Source organism: Hevea brasiliensis, unplaced genomic scaffold (assembly GCF_030052815.1).
Source record: "Hevea brasiliensis isolate MT/VB/25A 57/8 unplaced genomic scaffold, ASM3005281v1 Scaf1, whole genome shotgun sequence".
Classification (NCBI taxonomy): Eukaryota; Viridiplantae; Streptophyta; class Magnoliopsida; order Malpighiales; family Euphorbiaceae; genus Hevea; species Hevea brasiliensis.
In genome coordinates, this window is record NW_026614585.1 from 6783343 (window position 1) to 6802435 (window position 19093).

The 19093-nt window shown below is 35.5% G+C and overlaps 1 protein-coding gene and 1 non-coding gene across 2 annotated transcripts; one reads left to right on the forward strand and one right to left on the reverse strand.

The window, feature by feature from the left end:
* Positions 1-6698: 6698 nt before the first annotated feature.
* LOC131176358 (vegetative cell wall protein gp1-like) lies at positions 6699-7312 on the reverse strand. The gene is made up of 2 exons (XM_058141450.1): positions 6869-7312; positions 6699-6707 (listed from the first exon to the last, which is right to left on the reverse strand). The coding sequence occupies exons 1-2, from the start codon at positions 7310-7312 to the stop codon at positions 6699-6701; spliced, it is 453 nt and encodes a 150-aa protein (XP_057997433.1).
* A 6121-nt stretch (positions 7313-13433) lies between these two features.
* LOC131176378 (small nucleolar RNA R71) lies at positions 13434-13540 on the forward strand. The gene has a single exon (XR_009146470.1). It is a non-coding gene; the product is annotated as a small nucleolar RNA R71 (small nucleolar RNA).
* Positions 13541-19093: the final 5553 nt, after the last annotated feature.

The following is a 19093-nucleotide window of genomic DNA, read 5'->3' on the forward strand; positions in this document are numbered from 1 at the left end:
TTCTTTTCTCACCAGCTTGTTTAAGATCAAAGTTCAAGGTCCAAATAGCCTAGTATGCTTTATGTTCTAGCTCTACGAGCAGATGACAAGACTTGCCATACACTAACCTAAAAGGGATAGTGCTTATGGGTGTCTTATAAGCAGTTCTGTATGCCCACAAAGCATTATCTAGTTTAATGGACCAATCTTTCCTAGAGCTATTTACTATTTTTTGCAAAATATGCTTGAGCTCCCTATTAGAAATTTTAACTTGGCCAGAAGTTTGAGGATGATATGGGCTACCTATCTTGTGCACTATACCATATTTCTTCATTAAGCTTTCAAATTGTCTATTACAAAAGTGAGTGTCACCATCACTAATTACTGCCCTTGGGGCTCCAAATCTGTTTAGAATAAACTTTTTCAAAAATTTGATTACCACCTTAGCATCATTAGTAGGAGTTGTGATAGCTTCCACCCATTTTGACACATAGTTAACTCCCACTAGAATGTATCTATTGTCATAAGATGGTGGAAATGGGCCCATAAAATTTATCCCCTATAAATCAAATAGCTCAATCTCCAAGATGCCATGCAAGGGAATTTCATCTCTCTTTGACAGATTTCTACTCCTTTGACATTTATCACATTTTGACACAAATTCTTTAACATCCTTGAAAATATTTAGCCAAAAGAAACCAGCTTATACAATTTTACTAGCAGTTTTTGAAATTCCAAAGTGCCCTCCATAATCTGATGCATGACATTAGCAGTCTTTTCCTCAGGAATGCATCTTCTGATCAATCTATCCCCACATCTACAAAACAACAAGGGCTCATTCCAAGTGTGAAATTTTGCTTCATGTAGAAATCTTTTCTTCTATTGCCATTTCATTTCTAAAGGCAACACTCCACAAGACAGATAATTCACCAAGTCTGCATACCATTGTAATTTAGCAACAAGAGAGTAAAACTGCTCATCTAAGAAAAACTCTGTTGTCCCTTGTAGCAACCCAAGAGGGAGGGTGAATTGGATTATAATTGCAAAATTAAAGACTAAAAGAAATTTAGACACAAAGAAGAGTAGAGGAAGAATGATGACACAAGAAATTTATAGAGTTCGGCTATCCCAAGCCTACGTCCTCTCCTCAAGGCCCTCCTTGAGAGTTAACTCCACTAAAATTCTTCTTTGGGTGAAGAATAAACCCCTTACAATCACCACAAGAGCAAACCCTTACTCTTTTACAAATCCCTTTACACTCAAGAGCTATTTAAAGCTCTATCACACTCAAAATTAAAATAAGTGCTCACAACAACCTTGAATGAACTCTCAGAACAAAGAATTTACAACTCAAATATCAAGTTCTCAACATTAACTATGGTAGCTCAAGTTCTAGAGAGAAAGAATAAAGAAAATCTTTAGAAGACAATAAATTTTTAAAGAGATTGTTGTTATAAAAAAAAAAAAATTGTTTCCAGTCATAAATGGTGCCTATTTATAGTTTTTGCAAGAAAATAATCATTGGGGGTGCATTAAATGCTAAACTAGCCATTCAACCACCCAAAGCTTCATTTTATCGAGTTGCAAAAACCCAGGTTCTGTTGCCAAAGTTATTTACTTCTGCTGCCGAAGGTTGGAGCCCCAAAAAATAGCTTTTGAAAAGTCACTTTCAACTGCCGAAGTTCCCATTTTCGGTTGCCAGAGTGCTTTCTAGACAAAATGGCTTTTAACGCTCAAAATGTCACACCCTACCCCTCTGTAAGGCATGACATGATCCCGTAGTATACCTAATGAATTATCAACTCCGTCTACTGATAACCTATTAAATACACTACAAGGGATTTGGTGTGGCGAATCCGCAAGTATACGGGTCGTCTCAAGTAATAAAGTGATGAATCAAGTATCGTTCCCACGAGGATTTGCTGTTTGATTACTAAACTATGAATGAAGTGATTATTTGGGCTAATGATTAATGAATAAATGGTAAATGTAAATGAGCAAGGTAAATTGATTAATCCAATTTAAATGGGTAAAGAGCAAACAAATAAATTCTAATTCTAGCTCGCAATTAAACTAAAATTAACAATGGGTAATTTAAGCAAAAGTCTAATTATGGTAAAAGTGATTCCAGAGTTGGGGGTTTATGCATAAATTAATTGGGATTTGTCTTGGGCATTCCAATTTTTAAAAGAAAATAGGGTTTGAAGGAAATTGATTCTAAATCCCTTTGATATCTTTTTCAAGCAAATCAAAGCGTATTCTAAAATAACCAAACCTACTTTCGTATGTATTTGATTATTTTAAAACCCATTAAGTTTTGTAACCAATAATTAATTCCTCTTAAAGTCCTAGTTTATTTCTAAATCTAGGTGATTTTAAGTTCCAATCCTTGATTAACTATCAATGACTTTCACCTTTCGGTCCTTCAATCAAAGATTAACACAATACCCAATGGGTACCAATATTAGGCAAGTAAATCAAGCACACAAGGAAGGAATCAAAACTCATATTTATGTAAAATAAGGAAATACCCAATCCAAATCTACAAATTAATCTAAAACATATTTCCCAACTCTGAAATCTAAAGAAATTACTCACTCATGATGGTATTTACAAGAAATATAGATGGAAGAATATAGAAAAACATGATAAAATGACTGAAATGGGAAAACCCAGGTGGAAGAACCAAGGTCTCTGGTTTCTGGAGCTCCAAACTCGGCAAAGACTCCTCTTCCTAGAGAGAATGGCGTCTTCTCTCTCTCTTTCTATTCAATTTTTCCTTCCTTTTTGTTTTTCCTCCCCCTTCCTCTTATGGCAAAAATAAGGAAATGATGAATTTATATGGTCCCTAAAAGTTACCCTAAAAGTAAATAAAAGACAAGGAGTGGATAGGAAATGAGGTGTAAAATTATCCAAGTCAGCAGCACTATTCACGTTCTGGGCATTCTGCTTAGGGTTCGGCTTAACCCTAAGCAGCTTCTTAGCAAATTTAGCCTCTGGTCAGACTGCTCGCTTAAGGTTGCTGCACCTTCAAAGAAATCTCGGCAGACTTATAGTAAAATGGACTTTTCTGCTTATGCTTGACTTGTGTTGCACCTTAAGCATTGCCGCTTTACCCTAAGCATGACCTTAAGCAAAGCCTCAAGCAAATTTCGGCTGGTTTGCTTTTTCAAGGTTTGATTTCTTTAACTTTCCTCCATGCTTAAAGAACTCCAAATTTCTTCAAATCACTTCCTATTGCACTCATTGATCTTCGATTTGCCACAAAATCCTATCAAAAACAACAAAATTACAAAAATCACATATAAAGTATTTAAATTTAACAAATAAGCTAAAATAAAGCTAAAAACATAAAATATACTAAAATATAAGGGCAAAATGGATGCAAAACTACCCTAAAATGCCTATATGAAATGAGTGTAACAAATTCCCCCAAACTCAAACCTTTGCTTGTCCTCAAGCAAATTTAAAACAATTAATGCAATTTGGGGTACCTTACCTTAAATTTATGAAAATTACTTATCCAAACTCTCAAGCTTACTTTTAGCCACCAACAAACCATATACCCACTTTCAAGGTACAAAGAATTCAATCCTTACTAAAGTTATCACCGCTTAGCCTTGGGTCAATTATCCATATCATCAAGCCCAAACCGATCAATCACAAAGAATAATCATGCCTAAATAGACTATAGGGTAATCCATAAACTAAAGTGTCTCAAATAATGATGGAAGTAAATGAATGGATTAATGATATCACAATCCCATAGGCAATTCTCCCATTCCAATCTCCACTAATGTAGCAAAACACTATCAAAAGATCAAAAGGACTTTCAAGGGTTGTAATGGGGCTAAGGGGGTGATAATGTGGCTAACAAGGAAAGGATAAAGGTAACAAAATATGAGAAGAATCAAATTATTAAAAGATCAAGACACACAATTTTTTATTTTTATTTTTATTTTTTTGTTTTTTTTTTTTAGATGAATCAATTTGGGAGAAGGAACTTTATAACTATTCACCAATGCTAGCATATAATTTTGAAGTTTTTGGAGGGACTACATAAATGACATTGACTTTGAATTATAATTGTCCCTTTCAATTCACCCCCAAACTCATTTTTTTGTGTACTTTGGTGGTGAATCACTTTACATACCATAATTGAATTTGCTAGCCTTTTTACTTTAGCCACTTCTCCCAACTAATTATTATTATTATTATTTTTTTAAGTGTATCTATCACTTAAAGAATTATTCTCATGGAGGGTAGGTAAGTATTTGGGTTTATGGCTAGGCATTAATGTGGGTTCCAAAGGAATAAGAGAGATAAATGTAGGCTCAAATTGGTTCCAAAGGGAAATTTTAAAGTGAGGTTGGTTAAGGCTAAAATATGGGTTTAAAATTCAAAGAATGCCTAGATCATTTCTTTTTCAAGTGTATGCTATGATTTCGCCTTGAAAGGTTTAGAAAGATTGTTCTAGGATTGGTGAGACATCAATTAGCTACTTCTCACCCTAGAGTTTTCTCTAAGCATTCAAAGTCAATGCAATTGATTGGGTGGCCCTTGGCTAAGAAGATATAAACTAAAGCAAGAATCTAATAACTTTGCACCTATCTAGAACTTTTAATCCATCAAACCTTCTAAAAGTAAGCTCAATTGCTCTTCAAAGCAACTCTCAATCCTCTAAGGATAAGGTAAAAATTTGTTTTTATGATATGCATGATCCTAAAATGAATGCATAAATCAAATTAAAACTAAGTGTAATCTATATGAAGACTATATGCAAATGTATGTGTATAAGTATAGATATGTGTGTGGTATATGTATAAGTGTATGGATTATCTATATATGGATGAATGAATGAAAATTTTTAAATTTAAAAATTTTGCAAAAATTTTGCCCTCACCCCCAAACTCAAATGAAACATTGTCCTCAATGTTTAAAATGAATGCAAAGATGGGCAAAATTGTGTGAACTAATCAATTAATGAAATATATACAATTGGGGATTAAATCAATGTAAGCTCAAGTATTTCAAAATTAGCTCAAAATGATATTAACAATGAAGCTTTAGAGAGAAAAATGTGAAAAAGTATCCCAAATGTATGAATTTACACTGCTTAAGATGTTGCTTAACCTGTTGCGTAGGGTAAAGCGAAAGCATAAGCATTGGTAACATACCATAAGCTTAAATGGTGTAAGGGTAAGCTGTTACCTCCAACTGATGTGGAACAGGTGTGGCTCAAAGAAAATTTGTGCAACTCATCAATGTCAGCAAAATTAGGATTGAAGAAAAGATAAAGTGCAAAAATAATGTGCAAGAAGATGAAAAAGTGTAAAGAAATAAAATCTAACAATTAAATCAAAAATTAAACCAAAAAGCATTCACAGAGTAACTATGTCCATAGCAGAAAATAAAATAAAATAAAATGAAATAAAATAAAGTAAACTAAAGGAAAGAAGTGCAAGTATAATCATAAAAACTAATTACCAAAGTATTACAACTAGTACCAAAGTTCGAAAGCTAAAATAAACAGATTACAAAATAAACTTAAAAATGTAAATTAAAGCTGGCACATCGATCAAGTTCGCTATCAAGCCTTTATTGTCGCATCGTGGTCCGCCGAGTTCTGCAAGAGGTACATTGTGATCCAAGCTTGTAAGCGATTCCAACTTTTCTGTTAAGTTTTTCATTTCTTGAAACATGGCTTGGCCCCAATGATATAAATTGTTGTAGGATTGGGCCAGTTTGTTGTAAAGCTCCAGCATTTGAAGTTGATGTTGCTTCTGTTTCTTTTTAAGAGATAAAAATCTCTTTTTAAGTTTCTTTTCTAGCTTCTTCTTTTGGTTAACCTGCTCCTGACCCATGGCTTCAATTTTGATTTCTAAGTTTTTCAAGGTAGCAAGAATTTCTGTGGTGTCAGGTGAGGGAACAGATGGTTGGACAGTGAAACTTGCTATTCTGGATTCCAAGGATCTTAAGATGGATAAAATGTCTGCTAAAAACTGTGGGGTAGAGGTTGGTTGTGGTTCTACTGGTGCAAAAGTGGTGGGGTCTCAGCACCGGTGGTATCGGATGTCTTTGAATGCAGTATAGGTATGGCCTATTTTCTCACAAACATCCATATGCAAGAACATTGTGTTGTCTATATATGATTCCCGTAACCGACAAAGAATTTATATAGACTAGCATCAAGCTAAATGAGTTTGCTATAGCAGTTATATACCCCCCAAAAACAATACTACCTTTAGTATGCTTTGTGACAATTTGGTGCCAATGAGTAGCTATGAAATGGGCTGTACTTACTTGTTTTCTCTCCTTCATGCACCACAAGAGAAACAAATCCCAAAGACCCACAATACTATTACGTGTCCCCTTCCTAAAACAAAGGTAAGTAATGAAACTATGGAGGTATTTCAATACATGGTCAACTATCCTAGAGGCTTTTGCAGTCCTCTGCCTATAATAACCCCAAAAGGTGCAATATCCTTCCGCACTGAACAGGTCATAAACAGTTTGTCGCCACTCAATGTTTTTATACCCCGAACTCGAAAACCAAAAATTGCATTCATAGCGACCATGTCTAACTCCCTATCAATTCCAAAGACATCAAAATATATCATATCTTTATGTTCAGGCACTGTTGGTTTGAAACTCAACCTTAGGGAACTCAAAATTCGAGGGTTATATCCTTGTACACTGGTTCCCTAATTTTAGCAAAATCAGTCCAGCTAACAACATCCAAATAGGCAAATACAGAATCATAAATGCCTAATTCTTTCAAAATCTGCTCATCCATATACTTGTTTGCCAAAATAGTTTTAGAAAGTAATTTCTCATAGGCCTTTTTCATATCCATATCCCTAAAAGCCCAAGGTAATGGAGAAATTACCTCCTCTATAGTATCTGCAGATGACGCAGGTGCTGGAGAGTGTAAGGGAGACTGAGTTATTGGTGATTGGGTCACTGGTGCTGGAGTTTGTGAGGAAGACCTGGTCCTTTTGCTAACTGGTTCAGAAGACGGCTGAGGTGGAGAATTCAGGTCGAAAGGAATAGAGGGTACTCGTTTCCGTTTTCCGACAGGGGTTTTCTTAGGTTTACTTGCAGCCTTTTTTGTTTTTCCTTGGGTTTTCGTTTGAGTAGGCACAGGTTCAGGCGCTGGTTCTGGGGAATGGGAGTCGGGAATTGGTGTTTCATTTGGCGGCTCGGATTGCGGCGAGAGGGGAATCGACGGAATGAGAGGTGGTATTTGGTTTGGGGGTGGTGGTGGTGACTGAAGTGGTGGCGATTGTGGTAATGGCGGCGTTTGTGGTGGCGGTGGATCGAGGAGTGGCATGGGTCAAGTTAGGGTTTGTGGGCAATGAAGATGGAGTACCCATTTTAGGTCGAAATTTGCTGAGTTTGGGTTTGTGGGAAGACCACATTTTCGTTCTTACCATTTTAATGAAAGGAAAGAAACTGTTCGGCTTCCTGTAAAGATTGCCGGAAGAAATGGCTTGGGAAAAGAAGTCGACGAGGTCTATCGGGAGTGTTGGCGGAGGCTTTTGGAAAATTGGCGGACATCTTGGGCTATTTTAAATTGTGGGGCAGACCTGTTGTAAGATGGGCTATGCTTGGGGTTAAGCATAAGGTTCAGCAGAATTTGCTTAAGACTCTGCTTGACAAGCAATGTCATCAGCAAGTTTCGGCAGGTTTTGGGAAAAATTATGGTTTTGCTTGCCAAAAACAGTCCAAAAGCTATGGAATGCTATCATGACCCTCAGCAATTACCAAATACACACAAACACCATAAAATTGAGGGATTTAAGTTCATCATCTCTTAGCACTCATCAAACACAATATATTCATTTAGCTTATGCAAGCATTTTTCAATTTAGGCACCAATTGTGACTATCTTTTTGCACATTCAATGAAATGGTCTCCTTTCTAAACTTATACCAAAAGCATATTTTCAGCAGCATTTTAGACAAGTTCCAAGCATTCAAGAATTGCAGAAAAGATGTAGAAATTGACCTTTTTAACAGCATGAACAGTAGCATATACAGTAACCAAAATCTGCAGAATTCAAAAATTAGCAGCAATTCCAAACAAAAGCATGCAAATTCCTATCAGACTAAAAAAATTATACATACACTAAAAGGTGAAACTTAACAAACATTATTTTTGCACTTTAATAAAGCTCTCATCAGTCCTAAATATCAAAATTGATCCTCATTCAAGTTGCATTTCACAGAATTTACACAAAACACAAAATCAAACATTTGCTATCAAGTATATTGCAATATCAGCAATTTAGCACAAGTTTAAAGGTGTTATTTTTCACAGGCACTGCATAAAGTGTAGAATGTTGCTTATACTTGCTTCCCTTCAATTCTTTCTTTTTGCCACAAGTGTAACTTGCCCCATCTTCATGAATGACCTACAAAAGATAAACAAATGTCACTTTTGAGATTAATGGGGGTGAAAACTGAAAGTGAAATGAAATGGAAAATTAATGAACTATAAAAGGATACGCTTGGGTTGCCTCCCAAGAAGCGCTTGTTTAAGGTCTTAAGCTTGACCTTCCACTCCAATTCTCCTAAGTATCCCTGACTGGAGAACCAAGCCATGAAACCTCTACAAACTTTTGCGTGGGTTCTCCAACAATATAATGTTTTAATCTCTGCCCATTAACTTTGAAAGTCCCTGAGGTCTCATTGCCTATCTCAACAGCTCCATAGGGGTATACTTTTATAACAGTGTAGGGCCCTGACCATCTTGACTTCAATTTTCCTGGAAATAACCTTAACCTAGAGTTATATAGGAGAACAACATCACCTTCTTGAAATTCTTTCCTCCTAATATGCTTATCATGCCATCTCTTAGTTCTTTCCTTGTAAAGCTTGGCATTTTCATAAGCATCCAATCTAAGCTCCTCAAGTTCATTTAGTTGCAGCATTCTTTTTTCTCCTGCAGTTTTTAAGTCAAAGTTCAGTATCCTTATGGCCCAATATGCTCTATGCTCCAACTCCAAAGGTAAATGACAAGCCTTCCCATAAACCAATCTAAATGGGGTAGTTCCGATAGGAGTTTTAAAGGCTGTTCTATAGGCCCAAAGAGCATCATCTAACTTTAGTGACCAATCTTTCCTCGAACAATTCACTGTTTTCTCAAGAATTCTTTTCAGCTCTCTATTGGAGATCTCCACTTGACCACTAGTTTGTGGATGGTAGGGTGTTGCAATCTTATGCTTCACTCCATATTTTTGCAATAATCTTTCAAATTGATGGTTGCAAAAATGAGAACCTCCATCACTTATAATGGCACGTGGAGTTCCAAATCTTGTAAAAATGAACTTTTTAAGGAATTTAATCACAACTCTTACATCATTAGTTGGAGATGGTATAGCTTCAACCCATTTGCTCACATAATCTACTCCAACTAAAATGTATTTGTGTCCCAAGGACGATGGAAAAGGTCCCATGAAATCAATGCCCCACACATCAAATAATTCCACTTCCAGTATATTTTGGAGGGGCATTTCATCTCTCTTTGAGATATTACCCATCCTTTGACACCTATCACATTCATTTACAAACTTCCTCACATCCTTAAACATGTGTGGCCAAAAGAAACCTGCTTGAAGAACTTTTTCTGCAGTCTTTGTCACACTCATATGACCCCCATAAAGTGAAGAATGGCAATCTTTGATAACATTCCCTATCTCCTCATCAGCTAAACATCTTCTAATCAGCCCATCTCCACATTTCTTGAACAAAAATGGTTCCTCCCAATCATAATCCTTCACATCAAAAAGAAATTTCTTCTTTTGCTGCCATGTTAGATCAGGTGGAAGGATTCCACACACTAGATAGTTCACAAAATCTGCATACCAAGGGGTTTTTGCATTCATGATTACTAACAATTGCTCATCAGGAAAATAATCATCTATTAGGGGCTCTTTTCCCAAATTGTCTCCTTGTTCTTGCCTCAATCTAGATAGATGATCCGCTACCACATTTTCTACTCCTTTCTTATCTTTAATTTCCAAGTCAAACTCTTGAAGGAGTAACACCCACCTTATCAATCTAGGTTTAGCCTCTTTTTTCTGAAGGAGATACTTGATAGCTGCATGATCCGTGTACACTATTACCTTAGACCCCACAAGATAGGACTGAATTTGTCTCATGCAAATACTCGCCAAAAACTCTTTCTCTGTAGTAGAGTAATTTATTTGAGCATCATCTAAGGTCCTACTTGCATAGTATATTGCATACACCTTCTTATCTTTCCTTTGTCCCAAAACAGCCCCAATGGCATAATCACTAGCATCGCACATTAACTCAAAAGGTAATGACCAATCGGGTGGCTGCATAATAGGAGTAGATATCAAAGCTTCCTTTATCCTGCAAAAAGCATTCATACAATTAGTATCAAAATTAAATTCCACATCTTTACTCAATAAATTGGTAAGAGGTTTAGAAATCTTAAAGAAATCCTTGATAAATCTCCTGTAAAATCCAGCATGCCCCAAGAAACTCCTCACTCCCTTCACAGATGTTGGGGGTGGCATTTTCTCAATAACTTTTACCTTTGATTTATCCACCTCAATACCCCTGTTTGACACAAGATGTCCCAAAACAATTCCTTCTTGTACCATAAAGTGGCACTTTTCCCAATTCAAAACTAAATTGAACTCTTCACATCTCTACAAAACCTTAGACAAGTTAGATAAGCATTCATCAAAAGATTTACCATACACAGAAAAATCATCCATGAACACTTCCATAATACCCTCAATCATGTCAGAAAATATGGACATCATACATCGTTGAAATGTAGCAGGGGCATTACATAGTCCAAATGGCATCCTTCGGTATGCAAAGGTACCATAAGGACATGTGAAGGTAGTTTTATTCTGATCATCTGGGTGAATAGGGATCTGAAAGAACCCTGAATAGCCATCCAAATAGCAAAAATAAGAATGATGAGCTAGTCTCTCAAGCATTTGATCTATAAATGGTAATGGAAAATGGTCCTTTCTAGTTGCCTTATTCAATTTCCTATAGTCTATACACATTCTCCATCCGATTCTGATTCTTGTAGGTATTAGTTCATCATTTTCATTTTTCACCACTGTGATGCCCCCTTTCTTAGGTACAACATGAACTGGACTTACCCAATTGCTGTTAGAAACAGGGTAAATGATACCTGCATCAAGCAATTTCAAGATCTCCTTTTTCACAACCTCTTTCATGTTTGGATTCAATCTCCTTTGTGATTCTCGAGAGGCTTTATGGTCATTTTCCAACAAAATTCTATGCATGCACACAGAAGGATGTATTCCTTTAATATCATCAATGGTATAACCAATTATCCTTCTATGCTTCCTAAGAACTCTCAATAATTTTTCAACCTCACAATCAGTCAATTTAGCACTAACAATCACAGGATATGTAGAATTTTGACCTAGAAAAGCATACCTGAGATTTGTTGGAAGAGGTTTCAACTCTACCTTAGGTGCTTCACCTTTTTCAAACTTTGATGATGAAGTTGTTTCTTGCTTCAAGTTCCCAATCTTTTCAATATCAGCCATAGGCAATGGTGGATTTCCTTCCAAAATTGTAGCATATTCTGCAGCTTCTTCAATCTCATCCCTTTTTTTGATGTTATTAACCAAACAAGCTTCTAAGGGATCTTTAGGATGTTGCTTTTTAAGCACTTCTCTAACCTCTTCATCTATCACATCAACTCTCAAGCATGAGTTTGAATCATCTTTCTTTTTCATTGCTTGAAACAAATTAAATTCAACTTTCTCTTCCCCAACTTCTAATGTAAGCCTCCCATTTTTTACATCAATCACAGCTCCAGCAGTAGCAAGGAAAGGTCTACCAAGAATAATAGGAATGTGTACATCCTCCTCCATCTCCAATACCACAAAATCCACTGGTATGAAAAATTTCCCAACTTTCAGAGGAACATTCTCAACTATTCCAATTGGAAATTTAATAGATCTATCTGCTAACTGTAGTGATATGGTAGTAGGCTTCATTTCTCCAATCTTCACTTTCTCATAGATATACAATGGCATCAGACTAACACTGGCTCCAAGATCGCATAAAGCCATATCTATACTGATATCACCAATTTGACAAGTTATGGAGAAACTCCCAGGATCTATCAGTTTGGGTGGAAGCTTATTTTGCAAAATGGCACCGCTTTCTTCCGTAAGAGCTCTGATCTCAAATTCCTCCAATTTCTTCTTGTTAGATAAAATCTCCTTCAAAAATTTAGCGTAAGAAGGCATTTGTGCTAAGGCATCAGTGAAAGGAATAGTCACATGCAAAGACTTCAATACCTCTAAAAACTTCCCAAATTGTTTATCCAATTTTGCTTTCTGAAACCTTTGTGGGAATGGTAAAGGTGGCATGTAGGCTTTAGGTGCAACATATTTGGGCTCTTCTTCTTTGCTCTCCCTCTCCTTACTTCCTTTTTCTTCCACTGAATTTTCTTTCTCAGCTTCAATTCTAACTTCAACTTCAGTTTGTTCATCTCCTTCTCTGCTTTTCTTTTCTTCAACTTTCTCTTCAATATTTTTATCCCCATTCTCCAATATTTTTCCACTTCTCAATGTAATAGCCTTGCAATGCTCCCTTGAATTTTCTGGTTGGCTAGGAAGCTTCCCAAATGCTTTGTTACTTGAAGAGCTAGCTTGTTGAGCTATTTGATTCTCTAACATCTTGTTATGTGTTGCCATTTGATCCACTTTAGATGCTAATTGAGAAATCATTTCTTGTTGACTTTGATGGCTCACAAGTAGAGTTTAAATTATAGATTCCAATCCAGCTGTCTTGTCTAGTTGTGCTTGTTGTGGTAGAGGTGGAGCAGGTACATTTTGAGGTTTAGAAATTCCAGGAGGAGGACCTCTATTCTGCTGAAAGTTCTGATGTTGTTGATATCCAGAAGGTTGCTGAAAATTCTGATTTTGCCCTTGTCTACCTCCCCAAGAGAAATTGGGGTGGTTTCTCCATGCTGGATCATAAGTTGCAGAAAATGAGTTACCACCTGGTCTTTGATTGTAGTTCCCCACATAATCCACTTGCTCACTTGAAAAATCTTGATTAAGTGCAGAAAAATCTGCTGCACAATTGACATTTGCAGCTCCAATTTCTAGTGTATTACTAGAACCTCCAGCTGAAGAATCTACTTTCATGCTTAGCTTGTCCATCTTCCTTGTCAAAGCATCAAACTTAGCATTAATCATATTCATGGCATCAAGCTCAAACATACCAGCTGGTTTCTTGATCTCATTCCTCTCACAACTCCATTGGTAGTTGTTATAAGCAATTTTATCAAGAGCAGAAAAAGCTTCATCTTCAGATTTCTCCATAAGGTCACCTCCAGAAGATGCATCAATTGTACTCCTAATAGCTGGTGAAACTCCATTATAAAAGTGTTGAACAAGCATCCACTTAGGAATCCCATGATGTGGACATCTCCTTTGCAAATCCTTGTACCTCTCCCATGCTTCATACAAGCTCTCATCATCTCTAGGTTTAAAAGAAGTCAGCTCATTTCTTAGCTTAGCTGTCTTGCTTGGTGGAAAATATTGAGCCAAAAATGCTTGAGAAAGTTCATCCCATGTTGTGATAGAACCCGGTGGCAAAGAATGTAACCACTCTCTAGCTCGGTCCTTCAGAGAAAAAGGAAATAATCTGAGTCGAATTGCATCATCAGAAACTCCATTTATCTTCAACATATCACTGATCTCAAGAAAGTGTGCGGATGCACATGTGGACTTTCACTTGGATTTCCTCCAAATTGTGCTTGTTGTACCATTTGACAGAGTCAGAGCTTGATTCAAAATTATTAGCTTCTACCCTTGGTCTTGTGATACTTGGCATGAAATCTCCAATGTTAGGATAGGCATGATCCTTCAGGCGGTTGTTATTGTTGTTGTTGTTGTCACCATTTCTTCTTGTAATTGCTCTTGCTCTTGTGCTCTTTCTTGTTGTTGTTGAGCCTTAATTTCAGCTTTTCTCCTCTTAGATTACGCTCTTAAAGCTTTTCTTTGTCTTCTCTATTTAAGGTCAAAGAATAGATTGATTTCTTCACTTTTTGTCCTTCTCATAAAATAAAGCACCTGAAAAACAAAAATAAACAAATTCTCAAAGTAAAATGGTAAAAAGAAAATAAAATAAAATGCCCAAATTAACCAAACAAACAATTGTTCAATATCAAACAAAAATCAAATCCCCGGCAACGGCGCCAAAAACTTGGTGTGGCGAATCCGCAAGTATACGGGTCGTCTCAAGTAATAAAGTGATGAATCAAGTATCGTTCCCACGAGGATTTGCTGTTTGATTACTAAACTATGAATGAAGCGATTATTTGGGCTAATGATTAATGAATAAATGGTAAATGTAAATGAGCAAGGTAAATTGATTAATCCAATTTAAATGGGTAAAGAGCAAACAAATAAATTCTAATTCTAGCTCGCAATTAAACTAAAATTAACAATGGGTAATTTAAGCAAAAGTCTAATTATGGTAAAAGTGATTCCAGAGTTGGGGGTTTATGCATAAATTAATTGGGATTTGTCTTGGGCATTCCAATTTTTAAAAGAAAATAGAGTTTGAAGGAAATTGATTCTAAATCCCTTTGATATCTTTTTCAAGCAAATCAAAGCGTATTCTAAAATAACCAAACCTACTTTCGTATGTATTTGATTATTTTAAAACCCATTAAGTTTTGTAACCAATAATTAATTCCTCTTAAAGTCCTAGTTTATTTCTAAATCTAGGTGATTTTAAGTTCCAATCCTTGATTAACTATCAATGACTTTCACCTTTCGGTCCTTCAATCAAAGATTAACACAATACCCAATGGGTACCAACATTAGGCAAGTAAATCAAGCACACAAGGAAGGAATCAAAACTCATATTTATGTAAAATAAGGAAATACCCAATCCAAATCCACAAATTAATCTAAAACATATTTCCCAACTCTGAAATCTAAAGAAATTACTCACTCATGATGGTATTTACAAGAAATATAGATGGAAGAATATAGAAAAACATGATAAAAGGACTGAAATGGGAAAACCCAGGTGGAAGAACCAAGGTCTCTGGTTTCTGGAGCTCCAAACTCGTGCAGCAGCTCCTCTTCCTATAGAGAATGGCGTCTTCTCTCTCTCTTTCTATTCAATTTTTCCTTCCTTTTTGTTTTTCCTCCCCCTTCCTCTTATGGCAAAAATAAGGAAATGATGAATTTATATGGTCCCTAAAAGTTACCCTAAAAGTAAATAAAAGACAAGGAGTGGACAGGAAATGAGGTGTAAAATTATCCAAGTCAGTAGCACTATTCACGATCTGGGCATTCTGCTTAGGGTTATGCTTAACCCTAAGCAGCTTCTTAGCAAATTTAGCCTCTGGTCGCACTGTCTGCTTAAGGTTAAGCAGACCTTCAGCAAATCTCGGCAGACTTATAGTAAAATGGACTTTTCTGCTCATGCTTGACTTGTGTTGCACCTTAAGCATTGCCGCTTTACCCTAAGCATGACCTTAAGCAAAGCCTCAAGCAAATTTCTTTGGTTTGCTTTTTCAAGGTTTGATTTCTTTAACTTTCCTCCATGCTTAAAGAACTCCAAATTTCTTCAAATCACTTCCTATTGCACTCATTGATCTTCGATTTGCCACAAAATCCTATCAAAAACAACAAAATTACAAAAATCACATATAAAGTATTTAAATTTAACAAATAAGCTAAAATAAAGCTAAAAACATAAAATATACTAAAATATAAGGGCAAAATGGATGCAAAACTACCCTAAAATGCCTATATGAAATGAGTGTAACAGGATTTTAAAAACTTTTCTTACTTCTTTCACAGTGGTGAGCACTATTTACAGGTGTTAAAAACTTTTGTGAACTGAAGTGATAGAACTAACACATTTGACTTATTTGGAATTTCTGTAAAAATTTTGGCAGAGTGCCATCTGTATTTTGGATAAAACAGTTCTTCAGAAAACCTGTAAAAAGCACTTCAATATTTTTCCCAATCTCAACTCCAACAAAATTCAACACAATATTTTTCTCAACTCAATCCACAACAATTTTTCAGTATTTTCAAAGGATGAGATAAAAGAAATATAATACAAATTTTACAAGTCAAAATAACTCATAATTCACTTTACAACTTCAATGCACAATTTTAATTTACAACTGCTCAAATAATTTACATACATATTATTACATGCATACATCAGACCTATGTACATGGGTATACCTATAATATACCTGGAGCCGATCTGAAAGTGTCTTCAAAGAAACTTACTCACTGCTCTATGCTCTTCTTACCTGCGACAGCATACAAAGCTATCGCTGAGTGGTAAACTCAGTGGTGCACAACTATAATTTCAAACATAGTACAATATACATTGACAAAATTTACAGTAAATAATTTGGAAATCTGAATACTCATCAAATTCTAAAACTCAAAATATTCATTGCCAATAATGTAAATCATTTGTATAAATGACTTTGATCACAAAATTCAATTTATCAAATCATGACTAACCATTTAAGTAATACCAACAAAATCAATTATACATAAACCATAATTGAAATCATAATTCTTTACCATTCAAAAGCCATTCTGTATCTCAAAAACCATTATGTATCTCAAAAATCAATCTTTATCTCAAAACCATGTTGTATCTCAAAAACCACGTTGTAGCTCAAAAACCATGCTGTATCTCACAAATCATTCTTTATCTCACTAACTATGCAAGACTAATCCGATAGGGCTATCTTCGATGTGATTCTAACTCCCTATGGTCGGGGAGGTCGAATCAGATTCTCACTCCCTATGGTCGGGGAGGTCGAATCAGATTCTAACTCCCTATGGTCGAGGAGGTTGAATCATCATGCACAGTACCATCACAATAATGAATCTTCCGCAAGGGCCATAATGATAAAATAAACTTAGATCTAACCTCAAATCAGAGGAAAATCTAAGCCTGTGCACGTACCATGGTAATCAAAACATAACTAACTCCATTGTCTTCTCAACAAATGAGAGAGACGGGTAATAACCTAGTCAAGCATCTATAGTGAGATATAAAACAATATCACAATCCTTTTAGCGAGCATAAATCATAATACAATTCGATTTAAAGTCAATTCCAATATTCAATAATTTTTATGCTCATCACAATTCAAATCATAAATTTGCATTTTCCATGAAAATTACCATCACAATTCAAAACATGTTCTATCACAATTTTCCAAAACATAATTTACTCAATCCATAACAATGCTTAATACTTGTGGAAATACCATTTCACAAAGCTAAATTCATATATACTATAACAATTTTCAATAATCATTGAATTAAATCCAATGCTTGTTAAACATAATACATAAGAAAAATATGTCATTTAATCATATGAAATATTCAAACAAAATTAGTTAAAAACTAGTTGTGCACAAACCTCTGATGATTGTCTCCTGGTCTGGACTCAGTGTTTCCTTCCCTTTCCCTGAGTCTTTACTAACTGAGAAACACAATTTAAAGTGTTTCAGTACTAAATTAAATTGTCTCTATCGATAATGCTTGATAAGTAGTTCACTGAAATCTATTATTTGCTTAATCACCTAATATATCGACCCTCGATGTTTTCTAGGTAATTTAGGTTTTAGTGTCACTAATATGTCACATTCGATAGTGTTTTAGGGTTGGTACACGTTAACAATTTCATTTTCTTGTTTAGTGCATTTTCTTGCAATTTGCTAGATTCCGGGACACTAGTTTGACCTAGCCGGACGACCTAGTTCCCTCAGTTTTCGGGTTTCGGTCAAAACTACAAACTTGTAGATCTATGTCTTATGGAACGCAGGGCAAAATTTTAGGTCATTCTGAGTTATGTAGACCAAGTTATGGTCATTTTACTATTGCTGGTCAAATGGCATCAAATTAGGTCATTTTAGGTCAATTTTGGTCAACTTTGGTTCGGCCAGTTTTTGGACCCGAACTTGTGCAAGCTTTTTGACTTACTTCTGGTAATTTCTGGGCTTTGGTGTCTTCATAAGACTTGTAGGTATGGGTCTTAACTATTCATGGTTAAAATTTCAGGTCAATTGGACCTGTTTTGAGTGAGTTATGGCCTAAACACTAACTGCTGCCCAAATGGTCAATTTTCAGGCCTCACTTGCACTTAATCCGAATTGGTCATTTTTCATATCACCTTGCAAGCAGAATTTTGGTATGCTTTCTCAATGAAAGTTGGCACATTTTGTGCCTAGTTTTACCTCCAATTGGTCTCATACCAATTGAGGTTACACATTTAAAGTTATAGGCTAATATGCATACTGCCCTTAATTACCTTGCTTAAACATACATCAATGACACATTTACCTTACTATATGTTCACTTCCCTTACCAATTCTGTTTTGGTACATTACCAAAACCATATACCACTTCACTTTAAAGTCACTTTGGGCAGATTACAATTATCCTCAATACACCAATTAAAACTCAAATTTACAAAGTCTAAGTACAATCACATATAAACCTAAACATTACTAATTCTTACATACACTTTACACAATCACTCTATATACATATCCATCAATCCTCAATGTCAATATTCTGCCAATACCTTCATAAACACATACATTTATCCAAGAGTCCCAAGGCTGCCAAAAATCTTCACCATGCCAAAGTGTCCTACAATTCATCAATTTCCATTCCAAGTGCACAATCACCATATACATGTGGAATAATTTACTAAGATATTAAATCACCCTAATCAACATCATTTCTCATCAAATATATGTATAAATATTTCCTTAAATACATAACTCCATGGCTGTCCAAAATGAACATATCAATAACTCCTCAAACTTGAAAATTTTCTTCACAAATCCAACACCCATAACATGTACACAAAGTTTAACAAAACAATATTCAAAAAATGTAAACTTACCTATGGTTGGAACTTGCTAAACCTTGATTAAACTTCTTGATTTTGGTATCAAGCTCTTCCTTATGATGTGTAGACAATCTTTAATGAAGAAATCTAAGTGATTGGAGGTGAAATGGAGAGGTTAGGTGAAGCTTAAAGAAAACGGCAAT